Source organism: Cryptomeria japonica, unplaced genomic scaffold (assembly GCF_030272615.1).
Source record: "Cryptomeria japonica unplaced genomic scaffold, Sugi_1.0 HiC_scaffold_22, whole genome shotgun sequence".
Lineage (NCBI taxonomy): Eukaryota > Viridiplantae > Streptophyta > Pinopsida > Cupressales > Cupressaceae > Cryptomeria > Cryptomeria japonica.
Genome location: NW_026728844.1, coordinates 1197959 through 1215500, shown reverse-complemented (window position 1 = coordinate 1215500; position 17542 = coordinate 1197959). Strand labels below are relative to the sequence as shown.

The window sequence follows — 17542 nt, the reverse complement described above, 5'->3', positions numbered from 1 at the left end:
AATTAATCCAATATGCGGTTCCGCACGTTCCACCAAAGGGAAAGGTAGCGTGTTGTCACAACGCACGGCTAATGATTGGAATTCTTTTCCACCCCTCCACTGGGTGGGTACCCTTTTATGGTTCCCACCCGCCCGATCGATCTCCACTTGTCGTCAATTACTGGTGTAATAAGCTGCTTTCTTCGACAATAAGGGTCCACGACAATAGAGGTCCACGAAGAAGGTCCACGAAGTCCCACGGAAAAGGGAAGGAAGGCCCTTATTGATAGTAGGGGGGGGCGGGCAAGACTTTTTGACTTAACATCGATATGATGTGTAAATGTTTGATTGTAATTGGTGGTATAAAGAAATGGTATAGGCCCGATCTTTCGGAGAATCGGGCCCTACTACTCTCTTATATACGTTGGAGCAATAGGAGTGGGAGCAAAAGTATCCCTCGCACTTCCGAAAGTTCCATAAAAAAAGTGGACTCGACTCGGCTAGTGAGAGGAAGGATCGGAGCTAGCTCCCAACCTCTTCGAACGACGGGTGTGGATAGCCCGGCCACTATACTTGAAAAATCCCAAGAGCAAGCTCCTAACCTTGCTGTTCCACCCACCTCTAAACTAAGCTTGGGGGAATATAGGGGTGGGGGGGGCGGTTGAGGAACTATATTCAGATAGTTTATCCCTTGCTGACACTATTCACTCACGGCGCTGAACCAACCTACCTGATCTTCGGATCTCGCTATCACCAAGTGGATAGAGAAAGGGGGGAGATGAACTTCATCCATTTGCGATTGACCAAGATCTTGACTAATCGAGCACTGCTTGCACTGAACTAAACTAATAGATGCTTGCTCTATCTAACCATCGGCTTGAGGCTTGCTCGCACTGATATAGATAGATAGATAGATGCTTGCACTATAGATGGATGCGGCTGCCCCAACCCGAAACAAGAACTGTAAAGAAAAGGTCTATAGTAACTCGAGTTCTCTCCGTTCGTTCCAGTACCGGCTATAAAACGAACCCTCCGATCAGCAGTGACTTATTGGCTCTACTAGCCAGCTGACTGTTTTATATAATATAATAGAAAGCCGAATATTTGGTTCCGTCTCTCACTTTGTTTTTTCGAACCGTACTTTAGAAAATAGGGGCAATCTTCGTACTTAAACCCTCTACTTCCTTCCCGCCCGCCGGGATGTATAGGTCTCCCTCTATCTATAGTTAGCTGAAGTTCGGAAAAAACGAATAGCGATGTTGGGTTGGCTCGCTATTCAGATAGCAGTGATATAGAAAGGAGGCCTCTCCTCTCTCTTATTCATTCAAGCACCCCGCTAAGTCAGAAATCAGTATCAGTTCTCGTTACGGATATATCCGCCCGGCATGCCATGAGTGCCCCCAATCATACATACCCTGCTGGCCTGCTTGAGGGAAGGCATGAGTGCGCCCAGAGGATGGCATGAGCGCTTTGGAAAGATGAGGCTATAGCGTCGGCTTCAAATAGAAAAACGACTCTTCATCCAGGTAGGGTGCCTCTGGTATGCCTGGGGTCTGCCTAGCGCAGAGGACGGTAGGTAGGCATGAGGTGCCTATGCCCGAGGGTAGGGAAGTAGTGCCTATGCCTTTCAAGGAGAGCACTCTCGGGTCTCAAAGCTTGCTTGCCCGCCTACAGGAAAGGCCTTAAGTTACTTATCGGGAGGGGAGGCTTGCCGCTCTTGGCCCTTTTCAATTCTTTGCGCCTTGCTGGTAGGGGCCAGAAAGGCGGCATTCTCTCTTGCTTTCTTTAAGCCGATCCTGCTTGGCTGCGGGGAAAGGCGTGCTCAAGAAGAATATAAGTACTATGGCTGGCGAGAAAGGGCTCGGGTGAAAAAGAAAGTAAGTGAAAGGCTCTGGCGAGAACCGGGCTCGGGCTCTGCTTTCCGGGCTCGGGTTAAAAAGAAAGAATCATAGGCTGTCCCTTCGCTATGCTCAGGTAAGGTATCCTTCCATCCGGCCTGCCTTATTGCTTGCTTGCGCGAACTAAGGTAGGCAGTCGGAGCGTGTTACGGCACTAAGACAGGTAGATCCAGGAACGAAGTGGCTCGACCATAAGCCAAGGATCCATAGTCTATTTGAAAGTCCTGACAAAGCCAGGATGGATGGGAAGGAAGGTCTGATATTTTTTTTTGATCTAGGCAAGCAATTAATGACGCTTTAGCAGAAGTAATTACATATCTCAAGAATAGTAATCACCTCTGCGTCCCAAGTCTTCTTTATATACGTAATTACGCTACTTGTGGAGTATTTCACGTCACACTTCTCCCCCAGCCTGAAAGAATTTATGGATGGGAAGGTCTGGCAATCTTTCGCGTAGCCGAGACCCAGCCTTTCGCGTAGCCGAGGCAGGCCAGAAAGCCTTTCCCGTAGCGGAGCAAGTCCCGTAGCTCCGCAAGCCTTTCCCGCATGTAGCTCCGCAAGCCTTTCTCGTAGCGGAGATAGGTAAGCAGGCCCCCCTCTTCCCGATGAGTAATTGAAAGCCGCCTTTCCCGTAGCGGTACTTAATTCGCATAGACTCCAGCTTGTAATGCGCATACCCATGACTGAGGTAGGCATAGCAACGCATGATACGCATACCCAGCCAGGTAGGCATACCTACCTTACGCATACCTAGCGAGGTAGGCATAGCAACGCATGACTGAGGTAGGCATACCATTACTTATAATGCATACCCAGGTAGGCCACCTTCCTTCCTGTTACGAATATATCAGTATAAGTATCTGTTACGGTATATCCCGTTACGGATATATAAGTATCAGTCTCAGTATCAGTATCAGTACCCGTTACGGATCCGCTCTTTATATATGGAATTACTGATCCCGTGACGGGCAGTATCTCCCATTACGGAGATATCCGCAAAGAAAGATCGAGAACTGCGATATAATTGGGGGGGCCTTAGAATAGTAGGGCTCTGGCAAGCAGGCTGGTACTTGGCGGGATATTGAGACGCGTAGATTAGCGGCGTAAACACCGACAGAACTATCGACACAGAATGATAGCCACGCATATCACATGGGTAAGGAGAACACACCGACATCGGTCAGGAGGGAGAACACACCGAAGGTCGTATCTAAGCCGAGACTAGAACCACACAGCCCTAGGTTTGTTCTTTGCCGAACGCTGAGCTCTATTCGATATATCAGTGCGCTTTCAGGTGATTGCCCGCTAGGCCGAGCCCGTAGCTTTTCTAGTGATGCGCCTAGCCGCCGCCAAATATTCCATCCCAGTATGCTGGTGGGCTTTGCCTAGTAGCTCATTATTTCGTATAAATAGATATTCCAGCTGATGATTCTCTCTTTCACATGAAGTATAGGAACCCGGCCGCCCGGTTCATCAGTTGCTGGCGGGTCCTTAACACCTCCAGATGCGGGTGTTTCCATCCTGCCCCCGAATATATATATATATATGCTTTCCATAGACATTATTCTCCTCAATCCATCCTCCCACGCACGCTGAACCTGCAGTGCTACGTACGACCAAGTGGGTGTTCCCTATATCTAAACCCTGCCAGTGGCATCAGCTCAGCCGAGTGGCTATGTCCATCTAAGAAGCTCAGCTCCTGCCGTGGGAAGAATAACTAGCGTTGAGTGAATCCTAGGAGTACGCTAAAGGGAACACTAGAGGGAAGTCCGTAGGTTTCAGGCGAGGGCGGAAGCTGCTCGCCTGACAAAAGTAAGGCGAGGCCAGGAGGGAGGGAGGTGAAATGCCTAATCGATCCATGTGTCCGTTCCAGACGAGATGTCAAGGCTGTATGGTACTAATTAATGTAGCTGGCCCGGCTAATTGTGTATTTGTGCGGTGTAAGTTAATTAGCCCGCCTTGAAGGGAGGGAAGGAATTAGAGAAGAGAGGTCACTTAGTTTAGTTTCTGGTTGGTCAACTTTGGATTGGAAAGGGAAAGTGGGCAGGACCTGACCTACCTTCCTTTATGGAGCTAGATAGGAGGACTTTACCTTCTACCCAACCTTGACCTACCTACCTTACCTGAGCTCAGGTAATTTTTGCTTAGAACTGTCATAAATTTAGCTCAGGTAAGTTACACAACACCATAGAGCATTTTCACAAGTGATAACCTACTTTCACCGCTATGCTCAGGTAAGTGATAACCTGTCGCTATGCATCCTTCTCGCTATGCTCAAGGGATAAAATGAACACACAAATGAATTAAGGGGCAGAGCGCGTAAGGACCTAAATGCCCATTAGGAGGTTTAACCAAGGACCTGTGGAAGTCGGGGCTACCCCGCCCCCATGCATGACATGTCCTGAGGGGGGAGTGAAGGGGAAAAGTTGTAAAAGGAATGCACTCCGATGGAAGGAACAGTTATGTGCTAGTTCAAAGCAAACTGTTGAAGGTAAAGATTATGATATTGGGGTTAAGCTATGATCTTTGGTGACAAGCTAGAGGCGAGGAGCTGGGCGAAGTAAACCCCAGGCCCAAACCGTCTTTCCCAAGAGAGGTGAGTAGCGAGTTGACGAAGTGTGGCTTTGTTCTATGGGGTTATGTTCTCTATTTTTTACGGGTCCGCCCCCGCATTATTATTATTATTATTATTATTATTATTATCCCGAGGCTTTCCGTCGGATAATAAGAGTCTATGGAGAAAGACACAGTACTGACTCGCTCGTTGGTGGTAGGGGGACACCGTGGTAAGAGACTGCCAGAGAGATAAGCGAGTCTCTGGGACACCAACCATAGAAGAAGAACGAAGACCAGTAATGACTCAAATGCTTTCGTTCTCGGGATAGCATAACGAGAAAACCACCAAGAAGGTCTTTCTTTTTTGATTTTATGTAGGCTCCGACGTGTGGCTTTGAAGTAATGACCCGTGTCGGAGAGATAGCGTAAAGATAAAAACTCCTTGGGTTTGAGGGTAAGAAATAAATTCGCTCTGAATCAACGAAGTATGACAGACTCACTCAAATGCTTTCGATAACCAGAGATAGCGTAAAGATGAAAGAAGATTCTAGTATTCGAGGACTTTGAAGGCAGGCCACCTTAGAGGCTCGTATGCTCTGGGAGATAAGAAAGCCAGAGAGACACTCTTTAGAAATCTCTCTGATCAGCGAAGTAAACCCAGCAGGGACTAGGTGAGATGGCTTTACTAGACTAAACTAAGGTAGCCTATTACTTATGAGTATCTGGTAGGTGGGAAGACTCACTGAGCTAAGATAGGTGGGAGGCCTGAGGGGAGCTATGGTTAGAAGGCAGGCATGATCCCAAGGTAGGTGAGTGGGGTAGGTGGGATGACCCTAAGGAAGGTAGGTGAGTTAGGTAGGTTCCTCGGCATGACCCCAAGGTAGGTGAGTTAGGGTAGTTGATAGGGCAAACTTGAACTCAAGCTAGGTAGGCATGATGGGTGGACTTGTTACCAGGTGAGTGATGGATGGTAGGTGGGATGGTAACCTAGACTCACTAGGTAGGTGGGACGGGTACCTCAGGGTAGCCTATTATGAGATATATGAGTCGCTGGTTCCAGGACCTTTACGGCAGCCCGTAAAGGCTTTGATTGAATCTAAGCTAAAGAAGTACCAGGAAAAGATTGAAGTTCCTTACAGAGCCTCTGAGCTTATGAATGCCGGGGTTTAGATGATGAGACCCTTCTCTTACGCACGCCCCAAACGACTTAACTAAGTGGGTAGGTAAAATAGCAGTGGAGTAGAAAGAAAATAGAAGTATATGTGTATTGTGCTTGCTTTATATATATATATATTCTATATTAAGTGGGACTCAGCACGTATTGACTCGTATCATTCCAAAGCCAGGAGAGAACTTACAAAGCCCCACCGGAGCCAAGGAAAGAAGTGTAAAGGCCCAGGCTTTACCAAGCCCCAGGAAGTAAAGTCATTGGCCCTAATGGATGGACGCTGGGGCGGCCGCCTCGATCGTTACAGCCAGGAGGCGAGTTGGTTCTTGACAAAGCCAATAAAGTATTGACAACGCCCCACCCAGTAAGTAAAGGCCAAAGTAAAGGTCCCGCCCGGTGCCTTCCTTCGCCATGCATGTATGCCTTCCGGGTTCAAATTAGCAGATCTGCCCTCCCTCTCATTAGGTCCTAAAAGAACTTATTTATAGAAAGTTGTTAGGTAAGTCCTACCTGGTAGGTTCTATTAGGTAGGTTTGTCCTCACTTACCAGAAAGTCCTGGTGATTTACATGGGTCTTTAACTCAATAAATCACTTACCTCAAGCTTTAGATAAGGGCTTTCACTCAATACCTCAAGTTGGTAGGTTCCTTCCCTGACGGAGCTGGTGATCTCAGGTAAGTAGTAGTGCAGGCCTTATCTCAAGAGGGCTTCCCTCGGAGTAGTAAATCCGGAGTAGGTAAGAACTTACCTCGGGACTCGCCTCTCGGACCAAAGCCAGGAAAGAAATACATAAGTAAGCGCCCCACCGGCCCCCCAAGGAAGCTCCAAGGAAAGAAATAAGTGTAAAGGCCCCCCCACCAAGAAAGGACTGTCCCGTTACAGCCAGTTCGTCACAGCCAGTTGTTTCCTAAAAACTGCGCTCCTTTCTTTATGGGGCATCCCCCGCACTATGACAGCTCCAATCGATTCAGCTATCGTATTACGTCTTACTCGGATTACCTACATGCCCCTGAGAGGGAGGTAGAAAGAGGCGATTAAGCCCTTTCATTTTTCTTTCCCAGCCCAGATTGGCCTCGGATTGGCACCTGTGAGCCGTGTCTTACCTGAAGCTTACCTGAGCGCTAAGGTTAAGGGTCCTCTCCTTATTCCTTCTAGTCGTTAGAACTTACTGTAAGGCATTGCAAGGCCCCTGGCCCTTTATTTCTTCCCCTCAAAGAGAAGGGAAGAGCAGAGCTAGCTCTGCATAGAGAGATCAATTTTTTCTATTCTAATTCTATTAAGAGGCTATTGAAAGCCATGTCTTTTTTCCCCTCAAATCCTTCGCATAGCTCATCTCCTGCGACACTCCTGCTCCACTCCTGCGAGCACAGGCAGGTAAGTGGGGGCCTTTGCTTGCCTAGATTCTGGCAAGAGACTCTTAATCTACGCATGCATGCCGGGCTTTCGACTATACCTTGTTCCACGTGTTATGGTGTCCTCATCTTTAGGCTATCTACATGATACGAGTCATTATTACTTACTGAAAAGAAGGAAGGAAAGAATGTCAATTCAGAGATGACTGGCCAAGGATCTAGGGCAATAACTTAAGGAAAGAAAGAAATAAATAAGTAGCAACAAACAAGAACGACTTGGTTGAAAGTCTAGAATCGATCAAAACTATCTTTATAGAAACCTACCCCTACCTCGATAGTTCCAGGGTGGATGGCAGGGGTGGGTGGGAGGAACCATAAAGTTGGGATGCCAGCCCGTAGGGCCCTCCCGATTTTCTATCCCACCCGCGGGCATGTGTAGTATAGAGTCGAGTCTCACATCCAGCTGTCTAAGTTGGGGGGATAGTTTGGAAGGATAGTTCATATTATATACCTAACATGGGTGGGCCCCTCTCTTTATTAGTTTAGGGTGCCTAGTAGGGGGTTCAGATTATATACGTCACATGGGTGGGCCCCTACTATTCGGGCCATCCCGCCTTTAGAATAGTAGGGCCGAGTAGGCATGTGTAGTATAGAATCGAGCCCTATTATTCTATTATGAAACTCTAGAAGGAACAACATTCTAACAATATTCTTTTATTTATCTATTCGGAATTATTCTATTATTCTAGCAACTAGCCATAGAATTGTAGGGGCCCTACTTTCTATTATTGCCCTTCCTACGGGTGGGTGGCACTATCGCTATATCCACCCTGCATCGGGGGTGGGTGGGAGGAGATAGTTGGGGGGCCCCTACTATTCTATGGTAGTTCCCATGCATGCAGGGTGGGCGGACAAAGGCGTTCCCCACAGTGCCGTGAAGGATGGTAGTTTTATTGAGGATCGGTCCCTGCATGCATCGGGGGTGGGGGGGCCCCTACTATTCTATAGTAGCGGTTTCGACCTGCCCGCCGATGAAAGCATCAATCAATACTCACCCGAGGGTAAAAAACGGGTTAGTAACTCCGTGTGTGGGGTTGGGTGGGGGGCTAAAGTATCACCCTGCTGCCATAATGAAGAGAAAGAACATTTCTCTTAGGTTTCCTGGTGATCGTCATCTTCTAGAGTCAGCTAAGTTGGATTAAGCGAGCATCTTCCATCCGTATCTCATAAGCTATTCCAATGTGGGCTCCTGATATATCGATCCCGTGGTTAGCAGCTGTTACCTCCTTCATTGGCCGAGCATTCCAGCCTTTCTTCCAATCCCTTTGGCCAATCCCCCCTCCTTTCCTGCCTTCCCCCACCCGCCTGCCTCCTATCTCCCGAGGTCGGTCAGCCTGGTGATCGGATCTAATCCCGTGATCCAGGCCCATCTCGCATCCCAAGCCTTTATTTATTTCTTTTCTTTATTCCCACCCATGTCTGCTTCTTCACCCGGTCATTCAGAACTTCGTTAGGCCATCTGTTCCTTCGGTGCCCATTGAGCCAGTCGGTCCCTTATCACCCGCCATTAGCCATTAGTTGGGGAGTGGTGCTTTCCATGCGCAATCGGTGGTGAGGTCCTTTATTCCATTCCTAGGCCATCTGTCAGGTGCCATTAGGCATATGATCTCCCGCCTCTTCCCCCAAGCCTTCCTTCCGTAATCACATGGATGGGTAATCGACCCTATCTATCGGGTGTTGCCCCCCGTAGGCGGGGTCTGGTGGTCTTCTCACTGAGTCTCCCATCTGGCATTTACTCCTTATCGCGTCCCATCCATCTGTCGGAAATCAATTTGTGGCGGGCAATGGGCAGTCGGGGCTGGCCCGCCCCCTGTGTTGCCCCTCCCTGTGCCATGTCTCCTGGGCAATTATCGGTCCAGCTCCTCATATCCATTCGTAGTGAAGCATCTCTTGATCGCACCTTTATTCCTATCTTCCAATCCGAAATCTAGTGGTCGGGGATTCGATGTTCCTTGTGCGGGGCACGCATCTGACCCAACGATAGAAGGAAGGGGCCATCGGTGCCCATAAGTTGGCTGGCATGCCTCCCTCCATCGGCGCCTAAGTGGTAGCACCTGATCCCCATGTCTCATCTCCAGGTCCTATCGTCTTAGATACGTCTATGAGAGGCAAGGTTTGCACCATCTCGGGAACTCTAATTCTAATTTGTGCATCAATGTTCCTTTCCTCGGTGCAAGTCCTTGGTGCCCACCCGTTAGTTCGTTTCTTTCCCATCTCCTCCTGGGCAAGCATGGCCATTCATTGGCTGGCATCTCCTCCATCGATCCGTTCGGGTATGGGCCAATCATTCATTGCTTTCCTGCCCTTCTGGATCATCGACTCCCAAGCCTTGCTGGAAGTTCCTCGTCCCTGATACTGCGAGGGAGGGAATAAATTGTTAAAGCAAGTCAGTCCGTTCCAATAATGATTTGGCGGCTCCTGAACGGAGGTGCGAAATGGTATCACCGATCTATACGTAACATGGCTCCCCCACCCCAACGCACTATAGTTCCCACCCAACCCGATGGGTGGGGGGCTAAAGGGCCTCCCACCCACCCCGGTAGAGGGGGCGGGGTGGGCGGGAATTCTAGTTGGCAAGCCCAACAATGGCCACGGGGAGAGGTGGGAGGAATGAAAGTTGGTGGGAGGTCGATTCTAGAACTATTTAGCTTAATCTAGCAGGCGTATTTAATTGACTGCAGTCAAGCCCCCTACTATTCTATTCTATTCTAAAGGGCTAGCAGGCGTACATTAATTGACTGGGACAGATTAATGGCAGAGGGTCTCGATATATCTGCGAAGGGGCCCATAGAATTGTAGGGGCGATTTAATGCAGGTGCCCTACTATTCTATGGGCAACCCTTCCTTCACATGCTCCATACTCCATACTATATACGTCACATGACGATATAAGTCATCAGTCGTATCACGTATATAATAGATGGCCGTGGCCAATGCAGTCCGAATACTTGGAGGGAGAGGACCTCCCAGCGCCGTTCACAGCCATGGGAGCACATGCAGTCGGGGCGGCGGGGTTCAGCAGGTTAAATGCTGCATCGAGAGAAGTATCACTAGTCAATGGTTCTACTGTTCCCCCCTCAATGGTTCTACCGTTCCCCCCAAGATTCGAAGTTGGGGTGACTGGAGCGAAAGAATATCGTATGAATCTTTCCTGCTTTATCATACGAATTTTGCATTGAAAACTCCTCCGGGAGAAGCTAGAATTCGTTCCGTTTGGATATCGATCGGTCCCAGTCCGACACGGTTGACGCGCCATTGGTTCCCGGAAGAGTCAATATCTCCATCGGCTAAACCCCATCTGACCCCGCCTTTGGACCCGTATCCTGTTCGTACACGATCGACGGAGGCCTCTCCGACATGTGCTACTACGTCTTCAGTAGCACGCTCCTACTCCGTCTTTCCCTCCATAAGTTATCAAATTTGGTGCCCTTCGATCCCCAGTTGCTATGAAGGACGAAGGGCGAGATACAATCAATTTTTTCACCCAAGTGGTTTCTGCTTCTCCCCGTTCTTGTTTCTAACTCTTCCCCGGGCAGTTCCCAATGTTCGGCACTTCCCATGCTTCGCGGGGACAACATCAACTAATTTGCTCATGATCAAGTTACAACCTAAGATCTTTGACCACATTATGTCAACTGTTCGTATTTCGTTCATTCCACCAATACGCTCCCAAGTACCCGTAATTGCGATCCGTTTGCCAGAACCGAAGGGTCTTTCTGTGAAAACCTCCGCGAAGAATCGTCGTTCTTTCATGGTTTCCCCGCTTCCTACAGCAGCTTTTTCCGCACCTCCGGATATCTGGTGTCAAATCGTCGCTTGTTCACCTATTCATCTGACGATGGAGTTGACCATCTCGGTGGCATCGATTGTACGAGTGAGGGAAACCGGTCAGCTTGGCTCTCCCTAGGGCAAGGGTCGAACCATAGGGAGAGGGCAGGGCCGAGCCCCCCCCACCCCGGCACTAATAGTTCTAGTAGGGGCCCTCTCATAATGGGTCTGGGGGGAGCGCCCCACCCCTTTCTAGTTCAACTATAGTGGGGGGGGCCCGCTCACCCCCACCCCCCCGGCACTATAGTTATAGGGTGGCCCTATCCACAGTAGGGCATATAGCAATAGAGATCTGCCTACTGATCTCTATTCGATTCGCACGCCAACCTCTAGTTCCCTCCCACTGCCATTAATCAGCCTGCTAATGAAAGCAAATATATCGAGACCCTCTGCCATTAATGTACGCCCCAGCCGGGGGCCCTTCGACATAGTAGGGGCGCCCCCAGCCCCCGGCTGGGGGTAGGTCGAGACCCTCCCCCTACCCCCAGCCGCCCTACAATTCTATGGGGGTAGGGGAAGGGCGAATCAGCGCAGGGCCCTACTCGAGCTACCTCCGTTCGAGTCTTGACTGGAGCCCCCAGCCCCCGCCCAATAACTAGAATGGGGGGGTGGGGGGGGCGGGGCCCTTCAAATAGTAGGGGGGAGGTAGCTCGATTGTAGGGGGCAGTCAAGCCCTACAATTCTATGGGGAGAGGTTCCCCCGCCCTACGGGGGTTGTAAGGGCCCTACTATTCTTAGCCAGGGGGGTGGGAGGAATGGAAAGTCGGCTCTTAAAGCAGGGTGGGCCCTACTATTCTATGGTGGAGGCTATAGATTGGGTTGGGTGGGCCCCTACGGGCCGTTGAATCTGCCGCCCTACGGGGGCATGTTACGTATAGAATCGAGAAGAATCTAAAAGGGAGAATAGTAGGGCTATCGAACGAAAGAACTAAAGTTCGACTCAATTGTTTCTTGCCTTTCGAAAGAACTTTAGTTTAGTTTCAAAAGAAGTTCGACGAAAAAGAAAGATTAGTTTATTTCGTGTGTGGGGAAACTTGACTGGAGGGAGATTCTAGTGGAGGTAGATTAATTGTGGGGGGCTCAAGTCTTTCGGAAAGAAAAGTAAGACAGAATTACTCGGGCGAATTACTCTGGGTGGGGGCGTTGGGTCGGTTTTACAGTCATATGACCTAAACCCATATCTTCAATTTTCAATGAGATGGTCCGATAGCCTTGGAACGGTTTTACGAGTATTACAAGTCCGATCCTGCTGCCGGATTGTTCACGGAACGACTATGGAGATTATTCGGACCATATTTAGGCCTAGTATTATCCCGATGTTCATCGCTATACCATCATTTGTTCGGTTAGACCCCCGCTCTGGCGACTTGTGGTGGGGAATTTGAGCCCCCCACCCCCCTACCATTCTATAGGCTAGCAAGCTGATTCCATCAAAACCCCACTTGTTTCGAAACAATGGGCGGAACCATGGCCCTAATCGCGGATCTCAAGACGCGGCGGCAACACCTGTGATGCAAGGAATCATTGACTCACATCAAATCATTGCCGATGAACCATCATGGTATCTCCCCCGTAGGGCTGATTCTTATTTTGGTTCTCGTATCACGGATGTTGGTTCGAAAATAACCCCACTGTGCATTTTAAGCCCCCTATCTATATAACTGGCACTATAGAATTACTCTCCTGCTGCCGGATTGTTCGCGCAACGCCTTACGAGATTATTCGGACCATATTCCCAATGAGACGACTCTTTATTGGACTATTCCATAAACGGATTCTACTCCATTTACCCACACTAATCACGAGTTCTTCTCCATCTCCCTCGTATATCGTCGTAACGCCCTTCATCACGGGTTCTGAAAAAGACTTTTCATGCCATTTCCATTCAGGTCCGATTCGGATTCCTCCGCCGTTTTCTCTCCCCCCCGAGCCTTTCTTTCGGAGTGATAAAGAAGATGGTACACTCGAATCGTATCCTTCAAGTACTTATTGCTCGCCCGGAATTCCACTTCTGCAATTGGTAGGTCACCGGGTTCTTAGAATCAGTCGTGTTTTCCGTAGTTTTCCCATCTTACAACTCCCGTACCAATTTGATCGATTCGGAATGAATTGGTTCAACATTCTACTAGGGAGCCCGATCTTGACTCTGATGTGTGGTATTCATTCTCGTTTGGCTCTTGGAATCCCCAGCAGTGGTTGGAACAGCTCGCAAAACTCAACCACTTTACCTACTTTATCGCCCCCAATCGTTTTCCGTACCTCTATCGAAACGGAATGGTTTCATGTTCCTTCATCGATCGGTTATTCCCCTCCGTTCGCATCTCCCTTTCCAATTTCGGTCTCAATGGGTCCACGAGATTCAATGGCAAGCAGCAATTGAATTATCGCCCGAGGGTCCACTGGCGGGGATTTATTATTGCCCGGGTGGGTGGGGGATAGTGCGGCTAAAAAACCCTGCCCTTACGTCAGTCGAGGGCAACTATCCATCCATGGGTATGCTCTCTCCCGGCTGGGAGAGGCGGCCTATCCACCCTACCTAACTATAGAACCCCGTAGGGGAGAGGGGTGGGGGGGGGTCATTTATGCGCCGATAGGCCTTGATTGGAGGGGGAGGAGGGAGAGGACCCCGGGGGGACCCCTACTAGAACTAGTGCCGGGGTGGGGGCGCCCCTCTCCTAATACTAATACTCGGAGGCCGCCCCTACCGCTACAATTTGAGAACCCTATAACCGCTACAACAACTATTCCCCACCCACCCGGGGCTCGATAGGGCCCGGGCCTTGATAGGGGTGGGAATTAGGAGGTAGCACTATTCCCTCCCACCCTGCATTGGCCGTGGGTGCACTCGACGGCTCACCCCTCTCCCCCCTCTCTATAATGGGGGCTTTCTATAGCCCCCCCCACCCCCCCCCCCTCTTCTATAGTTCCCCCCGGCTAGATAGTAGGGGCCCCCCCCCTCTTCTATAGTTCCCTATTGAACCCCCCCTACCTACTATAGTAGTTGGCAACCACTGAACCGGGCCCCCTATGATTCCCTCCCACTTCGAGTCGAGCAGTCCATAGAATTGGGCGGGCGAGTTCCCTACTATTCTAAAGGAATCAGCTCGCTAGCCATAGAATTGTAGGGCCCCCCAGCCCCCGGGGGTAGGGCCATAGAATTGTAGGGAGCTTGCACTCTCAAATAGTTCTAGAATCGAGCTAGAATAAGCTATAGATTGGGGTGGGCCCCTACTATTCTATGGTGGAGGATATAGTTGGTGGGAGGCCCCTACTATTCGCCAGGGGTTATTGTGGGGGGTTAGGTTATATAGTTGGTTCAGTCTAGTTTAGCCCCACCTCGATAAAGGGTAGCCCTGCATACAGAGTGGGGGGGGGGCGATAAAGGAGAGGGGGTGGGGGCGAACCATAGTTGCTCGACCTATAAATGACCTATCCAAACTATGGGGTGCTTCGCAGAAGAGGGCCTGATCCCTATCGGTGATTGCATGCAGTGAGCCCCTCCGGGCGAACGAACTCTCCACTAATGGTCAAAACCGGGCAGGCCGGTCATGAGTCGTTTAGGTAGGCTGCACGGCAGAGCAGATAGCAGTGCTCATTCATTATATCATAGATATGGAAGCAAGCTCATGTTTATCACACCCAATGGACTCCATTTTCATCACGGAAATGTATTACGTCAAGATCCGTTGCCAAAACCGAATCACGCCAACATCACGGGAGTTCCTAGATCGTGTGAAATCGTAGTAGTTCCAAAGGCATTCCGTTCCAATGGAGAATTGGCTATGGAGATTCCGCGCGGTCAGAGATTCTTTGTCGATCGGGTCGAGTGCTCTCGGGAACGGGCCAATCCATTGGGGAAAGAGGGAGTCGCACGACGAAGCGGGCATATGATGTTTGATTCTTTACGAGGAAGCACTCTCCGAGGGCATATGATGTATAATTCCTCGGAAAAGATTTCGGCAGTCATGTCGGAAAACGACCTTCCGGTCCGGATACGGAAAAACTCCATCCAGTTCCCGATGGAGACGGAGTTTTGCGAATTCTTCCCGGAACTAGAAGATCATTTCGAGATTTTCGAGCATATCCGAGGGTTCAATGTGACTATTGCAACTTCGGCCAACACGCAAGATGAGACTCTACCATCGTGGAGCGGCTTTTCGCAGACGAACGGCCCCCAATGCAGGGTGCTCTCGATCGATAGCCCATTATAGATAGGAGGTGTGAGCGTAGCGAACCGCTCGACCAAGAGAAGAGGACTTCCCTCGACTTCCTCTCCCGTCGGTCGAGTGCCCCCCCCCACCCCCCGCCAATATAGAGGTAGGGGTCCCCCCTTTTCTACAGTATAGTAGGGGCTATGGATAGGGGGCGGCGCTCGGCCCCCCCCACCTTGACCTTTTAGAGTAGGGGGTTGCCGATGAAGGGCATGGGCATTTATGCGCCCCTTCGGGCGCCCCTCTCCCCCCTCTCTGTAATGGGGGTTGGGGCCCCCGGGCAACCCCGGCCTACTAGACTCTAGTTGGGAGAGTCCTCCCCCGCCCCTAGTATAGATAGGCCAACGCCTTAGGGAGAGGGGGGGTCCTCCCCCGCCCCTAGTATGGATAGGCCAACGCCTTAGGGAGAGGACTCCCCCGGGGGGGAGGGTCTCGACCTTCAGGTCGAGGAGGCCGCCGAGGGGGAGGGACATAAACGCCCTCAAGGCCCGCCCGCCTTTATCTTCCGGGTGGGGGGGGGAATTCTAGTTCGGCACTATTCCACTTAATTAATCAGTCAATCCCGGCCCATATGGATAAACCTGCTAGAATGACGCTAGAATACGCTAGAATAAGGCAACTATGATTCCCTCCCAATGCAGGGGTGGGGCTTAATTAATTAATGTACGCCTGCTAGCCCGGGGGTGGCCCCCCCTATTCTAGCGTCATTCCCCTCAAATTCTATGGGCGATTCTAGAACTATTTTATTAATGCCTACTATTCTATGGGCAGTCAAGCCCTACCCCCAGCCGGGGGCTGGGACTGATTCGAGCAAGAGGTAGATTAGTTGCCCTACTATTCTAAGGGGGTAGCTCGGAGTTTTCTAGCAACGGCACGAGTGCAGGCGTCATTAATGAACGGATCCTTAGAAGAGTAGGGTTGATTAATTAGCCTGCTAGCCGGTAGGGGGCTCGAATTAAGAATTCCCCTACTATTCTAAAGGGGGTGGGTGGGAGAACTTTAGCGGCCCGGCCCAAATTCCCCCCCCTACTCACCAGTTGAATTGTTCCGGGTGGTGGGTGGTCTAACTAGAATTCCCCATGAACACTGCCATTATTCTGATGAAGCTTCGGGTGCCCCTGCATAGGAATCTTTAGTTCCCCCGAGCCAGCCGGGGCCCTAATTTCGAGATACCTCTAATTAATCAGTTCATTAATGCGTTCATTAATGCGCCCCATAGCCTCCTCCCACCCACCCCTAGGGCGAGTAACTAATCAGCTTGCTAGAAGAACCTTCCCTACAATTCTATGGGGGCATCAGCTTGCACTCGATAGTTGCTAGATGAAGCAATTCTAGTTGCTAGAATCGAGCTAGAATAAACAATATACATACCCTCTTTTATTCATCTAGCAGGCCCTTTAGCCCCGAGTAGTAATCTACCTCCCCCCGGTTATGCCCCCAGCCGAATTGTAGGGGAAGGGATAGCAGGCGTACATTAATTAAGGAGGCCCACACTCCATAGAATTGATAGGGCCATAGAATTGTAGGGAGCCGCCCTTTACAAGCCCTTTCAAATAGTAGGGGCCTGCTAGCCTTAGAATAGTAGGGGCCATTTAGAACCCTGCTGCCATAATGGCAGTGTGCATGCATGAGGGGATTATAAGGACATGAGGATAGCCGCGGCCCGGCCCCTACTATTCTAAGAGCCCTACTATTATAAGGGGCTTGATAGGGCTATTCCGGGATGGGTGGGGGGCAATAGGGTGCCGGGTGTTCATAGGGAATTCTAGTTGGTGGGGGGTGAAAGTCAGTTGGTCGAAGCCCAGTTATGTAGGGGAGAACTAGGAGGAGGGGCGGCCTTGGTTGGGGTAGAGAGCCGTAAGCGCGGTGGGGGTGACGGAGGACGTGCTCGTATGGTCCATAGAGGGCACCTCTCGTTGATTGTTGGGAACTGGAACTCCCCCGTATTCGAAATATGCTTTCCCGGGGGCATCACGATCTGCAGCTCAAATGGTCTCTCACGAAGTATCTATTGGTCTGATCATTATTACCGTACTAATACGTGTAGGTTCTCGTAATTCAAGTGAGATCGTCACGGCGCAAAGGCAGATATGGTTTGGTATTCCCTTGTTCCCCGTATTGGTTATGTCCTCCATCCCTCGTCCAGCAGAAACTAATCGAGCTCCTCTTGATCTCCCAGAAGCGGAAGCTGAATCAGTTGCAGGCTATAATGCAGAATATGCGCGGGATGCGATCCTCGGGAGTTCACTGTTGGCGGAAGCCGATGTCCCTGCAGGGCGGGGACTAATTCGGACTGAAACAAGGCCAACTGCTTATCGATTGGAGGCCGGGCCCGGCGGCACTATTCAATTCATTCGAACGCGGGAACCACGAATCAAAATCACCGGTACTATAGCTATCGAGTCCTTATTCTAGCAGGCTAATTAATTAACTAATCCCCAGCAGGTGGCAACTATCTCCTCCTGACGTTCCCACCCCCTTGCCGAATAG

General features: G+C 50.3%; 3 protein-coding genes across 3 annotated transcripts in view; all 3 read left to right on the top strand.

Annotated features, from left to right (window-relative positions):
* The first annotated feature begins 9933 nt into the window (after nt 1-9933).
* On the top strand, nt 9934-11440 carry LOC131043335 (uncharacterized tatC-like protein ymf16). Its single transcript, XM_057976533.2, has one exon. It carries the CDS (start codon nt 9934-9936, stop codon nt 10918-10920), a length of 987 nt encoding a protein of 328 aa, XP_057832516.1. The 3' UTR covers nt 10921-11440.
* A 2334-nt stretch (nt 11441-13774) lies between these two features.
* Nucleotides 13775-17536, top strand: LOC131043333 (large ribosomal subunit protein uL5m). Its single transcript, XM_057976531.2, has one exon. It carries the CDS (start codon nt 14390-14392, stop codon nt 15050-15052), a length of 663 nt encoding a protein of 220 aa, XP_057832514.1. The 5' UTR covers nt 13775-14389; the 3' UTR covers nt 15053-17536.
* The window catches only part of LOC131043336 (NADH-ubiquinone oxidoreductase chain 1-like), a 3214-nt gene continuing 2713 nt past the window's right edge, over nt 17042-17542 (top strand). Inside the window, exon 1 of the mRNA XM_059214915.1 lies at nt 17042-17438. Within this exon, the coding sequence (XP_059070898.1) occupies nt 17042-17438 (397 nt within the window). The remainder of the gene's footprint in view (nt 17439-17542) is intronic.

What these genes read in the sequence shown, in the direction of transcription:
- LOC131043335 (XM_057976533.2), top strand. Translation starts at nt 9,934, where the DNA reads ATGGCCGTGGCCAATGCAGTCCGAATACTTGGAGGGAGAGGACCTCCC.
- LOC131043333 (XM_057976531.2), top strand. Translation starts at nt 14,390, where the DNA reads ATGAGTCGTTTAGGTAGGCTGCACGGCAGAGCAGATAGCAGTGCTCAT.